Source organism: Leptidea sinapis, chromosome 26 (genome assembly GCF_905404315.1).
Source record: "Leptidea sinapis chromosome 26, ilLepSina1.1, whole genome shotgun sequence".
Taxonomy (NCBI): Eukaryota; Metazoa; Arthropoda; class Insecta; order Lepidoptera; family Pieridae; genus Leptidea; species Leptidea sinapis.
Window position 1 is genome coordinate 6,286,119 of NC_066290.1, and position 5,731 is coordinate 6,291,849.

At 35.5% G+C, this 5,731-nt stretch overlaps 1 protein-coding gene across 1 annotated transcript; it reads right to left on the reverse strand.

The window, feature by feature from the left end:
* Positions 1-2,507: 2,507 nt before the first annotated feature.
* On the reverse strand, positions 2,508-4,002 carry LOC126972557 (testis-specific serine/threonine-protein kinase 2). The gene has a single exon (XM_050819407.1). The coding sequence runs from the start codon at positions 3,715-3,717 to the stop codon at positions 2,683-2,685; it is 1,035 nt and encodes a 344-aa protein (XP_050675364.1). The 5' UTR covers positions 3,718-4,002; the 3' UTR covers positions 2,508-2,682.
* Between the last annotated feature and the right edge of the window lie 1,729 nt (positions 4,003-5,731).

Genomic DNA, 5,731 nt, shown 5'->3' on the forward strand with positions numbered 1-5,731 from the left:
TATAAGCGTAGTACAAAATTATGAATGCTGTGGTAGCTTATAAGTGAATTAACTCTTATCCACATTATTATTATATTTTAAGTATGTAAAGAGTGTAATTTGTTAGTTGTCCCAAATATATAAATAAATAAATAAATCATTTTATTGATTTTATTCATTTAAAAAAAATACTCAGAAACCATCGTGGGCTCATGCACAACACTTTGCTGAAGATGATCAAATGCATAGTTTACGATTCTATAAAGGACATAAAGACAAACATTCATTTTTATATATATATATATATATATATATATATGATTCTAACGAATGATCTTGGTTCAAGGTAAACCTTCTGATGGCGATGTTGTATCATTCGTTCATATGGAGGTGATACCAGTTTTTCAGCCCCTGTACAACTTAAATGTTACAGTAAGTTTTATTATTCAATAACAAAGCTAGTGAATTAATGAGCTATAATAACTAATGTCAAATCACATTAATTACCAGTGGGAGGCTCCTTTGCACTAGAGCCAGTATGATTACTGGGTCTCCAATTTTTGAGCGATTGTCAGTACTTAACTGCAGTTGAAAAATATCATCAATACAGCGCGAGAGTACTTTTCTCTACCTCATAAACTGGCGCAGTATAAGGGACAGTTCTGGCCTCTTAAGGCGACACTAAATGCCCTTGACCTTGAGCGATATGAGTTAGAACCTGCCGGCCGCCAGCTATGTAACAAAGCCAATAGTTTAAAAATTCTTGCGTGGAAAACGTAACATTTTAACAGTTGCAAACAGTTTATATGCTTACAATCCCCGTTATTCATTTATTATCTGAATAAATGTACCTACACATAAAAGTACAAGCTATAAGAATAACTTTTCTGGGAGTAGTACTAAACAAATGCGTCATGCCATGCCAAAAACTTGTATAACTGCAAAGAAAAGTAGTAGTTTAAAAAGGCCCTGGAGTGTTAACTATAACCAACAGCAAGCATTAGCAACCTACAAATAAGATTTAAGGGTATTTGTAACATGGTTAAGTAGTGTTCATAGCTCCAAATGCTATATTTTTACCACAAAACTTGTCTAAAAACACCTTGTTTGCGTGTTTTCTCTTTACCCTTCGCCTTAATAAGTAGGAGCTTTGCTATCAGCTGTAGTTTTGTGTATATAAAATATATAGTATGGGCTCGAATCATTTGATTGCAATATTGCCCGTATTGTTATGTTGCATATTGAGGAGACTAACATAGCTCTTGGAGAAACGTCTGCCCATTATGCCTCTTCTATTGAATTTGATAATTTTGAATGGTGTGATCCTGTGGTTGAATCACAGCGTCGCACCATTCGCAACAAATTTACTCAATAAAATATAGATAAAAAAAAATTAACAAAAAAATCAACCGACTTCAAAACTATTCCAAAACCTGTTTGTTGTTGTACCAAAAATGGTAACTAATATGCACTAAAAAGTAAAAAAGAATGCGTAAACTATATATATATTATATACAATATAATTCATCTAATTCTAGTTAAAATTATTGTCATTTTTGGAATCGGTGTCCTCCGCCGCGGCCCCACCGCTCGCCTCTCGCCTTGTCAAGTTGCGCGTGACACAAGCGCATCTCACCTACAATTATACCTACATTTATCACGGGGAGTGTTCCGAAGAGCTGTCGAATTCCACTTTCGCATGACACGCCACAAGTTAGGATATCATCCCCACCATCTGGATATGTGGCGGTCCTCCACAGTGCGGTTTTCAAGGAGCTTTCTTCCACGTTCTATTAAGCTGTGGAATGAGCTTCCTTGTGCGGTGTTTCCGGGACTATACGACATGGGTAGGTACCTTCAAAAAAACGCGTACACCATCCTTAAAGGCCGGCAACGCTCTTATGATTCCTCTGGTGTTGCAAGAGAGCATACATCACTTACTATCGCCTGATCCATATACTCATTCGTACTTTCCCGTAAAAAGTCAAATGATACATATTTCATGTTAGTTTACAAGATAAAGAATAATCAAGATAAACCATTATTTGATATTGAGAATGATAATCGATTATGTAAGATCCAGCGAAGCTACTTATCATTAATATCTACTGAACCCAGTTGTAATTAACAGGTGGTGCCAACATTTTTGTTACAGACTCATCCGGTCTCAAATTTAACATATGTCGTCGTGGAATACGCTAGTCTGCTAAGCAAAGTACACATTGAATTTGATCCGAAGTTATCGATACTGAATTTCCACATAAAGTTTCCCTTCATGGAAATACCTTATGGAGTTATTGGATATTCTACGCTATTTAATGAAAACAGTACAACTATAAATGAAAGGGCCAGTGATAGGCCAGAGATGAAATATTTAAGAAAAATATTATTAAACTATTGTGTAACTTATACGTTTAATTTGTGTGTTTTATGCTATAGATATTCCGTCCTTTGTAAAGGCCATCCGTAGATATGTAAATCCATATTATAGCTACATGAGGAAAAAGATACACGAATAAAATGTGATATTAAAGTTAGAAGACTTCGTTAAGTTTATTTTCACTATTGATGTCTAAAAATTGTAACACCATCAATTGTAAAAAATATATAATATAAATTGGTATAAAAAATTTAAACTGTTTATTCGAAAGGTTAATCTTAAATGCCACTGAATTATTCCTTTATTTGCTTTGTTTCGTCTGTTTATGCATGAGATCTTATATTAATATCGTCATGCCTTTCACGTTCAGTCTCTCGATGATCTCCAGACACACGTAAGCCTGCTGAAGTACCAGCCTCATCATGCTTCCCTGGTGAATGTGGCGCTGACGGGGCAGATTGTACTAGGCGGCCCATCAAACTCGCACTTTTATCCTTGCGTGGTCTCGTCCACTCGTGAGACAAGACTCGATCCAATGTTAACCGCAAGGTAATGTCAGGTTCCAAAATATGTCGAACGATGGACTTCGCCGCAGCCGATACAGTGTCACGGATCCTAGATCGAAATACCCAGTTCCGGGACATTTGGTCTTTTAATAGTTTTCGGAGATTTGAATCATCGAATGGCATTGATGCGTTCAACATTATGTACAATATAATGCCAAGTGACCAGACGTCAGCAAGCTTTGGGTTGTAAGGTGTGCCGCTGACAACTTCAGGTGCTGCGTAAGCGGCTGATCCACAATATGTTTGGCTTAGTACTCTTCTATTGTCACCATCCGTGCAAAATCTCGCAAAACCGAAGTCGGCAAGCTTAACGTTGAATCGTCTAGATAATAATATATTTTCGCATTTCAGATCACGATGGGCTATGTTTTTGCTATGTAAATATTGTAAGCCACTAGCCATCTGTCTAAACCAGAGTTTTGCTTGATTCTCTGGTACAACTCCATTGCGCTTTATAAAATCTAACAAGTCCCCGTTATCGGCATATCTCATGAATATAAAAACTCTAGGTCCTCGTTGCAAAATGCTATGAACCTGAATTATATGAGGGTATTCAATCTTAGTTAAAATGTCCAGTTCACGTGGGAAAAACTTTTCTAAAAAATCTCTAGGTGCTTTTTCTTTATCGAATATCTTGCAAGCAAGGTGCATACGTTTTGGGCTGGATGCATCGCAATATTCTGCCAGGTGGACAGTGGCATATGATCCTTGACCAATTTTTTTGCCAATTAAGTAGCCTCGTTGTTCCAAGGCATTGACCTCGGAGCTTCGAGGGCTGAGGCGCTCAGCCATGGAGCTCTATCGTTTTTATCCTAACCCGTTTAGGATACATTGGACATCTCACTTTCACGGTACCTAAATGTTCAGTGGCACACCTGTCAAACTCTTCAAAACAGAATATAATAATTAATTTTCGAACACCTCTCTTTAAAGAGATAATTAAAAATACGAAACACGTTAATCCCCACGCACAAAATTTTGCAATATATATATATTAAGACATCACAAAGAATTTAGACACAAAAAAACGCTTTTACAATCAAGAAATCTTCAAAAAGACGTATAGTTACATTGACATATGCATTTTTTCTTTAGTTTCTAAAATTAAATTATTTGTCAACAAGATCTCTTATCAACTGAAAAAGAATGTACTGTAACTTTATATATTTATGGTTGATATTATCAATAATATAAAATGATCATTGAAAGCTGTAAAATATTGAAAATATTAATATTATTTTTATTATTAAAGGCCGGCAACGCATCTTGTTATCTCTAGCGGATCGGCTGGTCTCATCATCGGTAGCCCCTCATATAAAAATATTTTTTAACATTAAGGTAATAATAATATTTAAGGTAGGCTTAACTAGAGTAAACTAGAGGCTTGACCTACCAATTCCAAAAAGCAATTGTGTGGTTTTATAAATCCACGTTGCAAGTGAAACTTTATTTCACAAAATAATGTAATAAGAATAGCATAATAATGAAAGATTTTTTTAAATATCATGCTTTACTTAGGTCATAAAATTAAAAGATAGTGTAACTAACTGCTGCCCGCGACTTCAACCGCGTGGATACCTTAAAAGCAACAAAAATATATTTACGCCTGCACCTAGCACGACAATGTATAATCCTTTGTGTGGTCCCGATCTCTTGTGAAAATTTGAAATTTTAATTAAATTTATTCAGTAGTTTGCCCGCCGCCGAACCGAACCATAGTGTCGCGCACTCGGTTGGTCACCGTCGTAACTATTAAAAAGATTTCTCCGATATTAAATGACGGTATGCATGCGGTAGATGTAGGTAATAATATGAGGCGATGTAATAAAAGTGGCACCTTAATAATAATCACAAGGGTTAACGGTAATAATACCTACCTACATCGGCCATCTGTCACAAGGATGTACGAATTAGGTAGGTAATTGTTGCCATTAACTGCTATATGGAGAAGGTGTGTCATCGATAGGTATCAGGGGATAGGGGCATCATACCTACACAGTTTTTCATTATGTGATACTTTATTAGCTATCGCTTTTGATGTAGCGACTTGCCTATCAAAGCTGCTATCAAAATAAAAAGTATTTATACTGATATTTGGGTAAAATAATTAAGTTATAGATACTAGGATTATAGAAAGATCGTAGTATTCTATTCTCTTCTTTATATCGTGGCTGTTGTGGAAAGGTCACTACAATTGTACCAATGTCAGGTTGAGAAAGGCTACCAACTAATGAGTATAGGTACTTATTAAAGAGCAATCCAGTTTAACATATACCACCTGTTAGTAAAATAATCAAATGTGTTATAAAAATATACACAGACATACATATATGTAAATACTACTGAGTGTTGAAAGTGTTACTCAAAGCTTAATCTTATTTCTCCTATTAAATTTACATAAAATATTCACAAATGGAGTAAAAACCTGGGAAAGGAGATAGGTACTTAAAGCATGTAGGACAGCAAAATTTGAGCAGGTATAAATTTGGAAGAATACTAAAGAATATACACAGTGATTCCTAATCCTAAATTTATACCAGAAACAGACATGCAGGCATAGCTAGAAGTAAGCGGCAAATAATTGAAATTATCGGTTTATGAGTACCTACTCTTGAATTTAGACACCCAAAATATGTACAAAATTAAATTCCTTGAATTGCCATTTGTCACTTGTCAGTTGCATTTCAATAATATCCAAGAAGCAATTGGATAGTCTGTAATTGTGTAGTGTCCACTGTCAACGTCAACTGCCAAGTTTTCTGTTGTGTACACCAAAGAGAATTTAAGGACGACGTTCAGTGTAGAG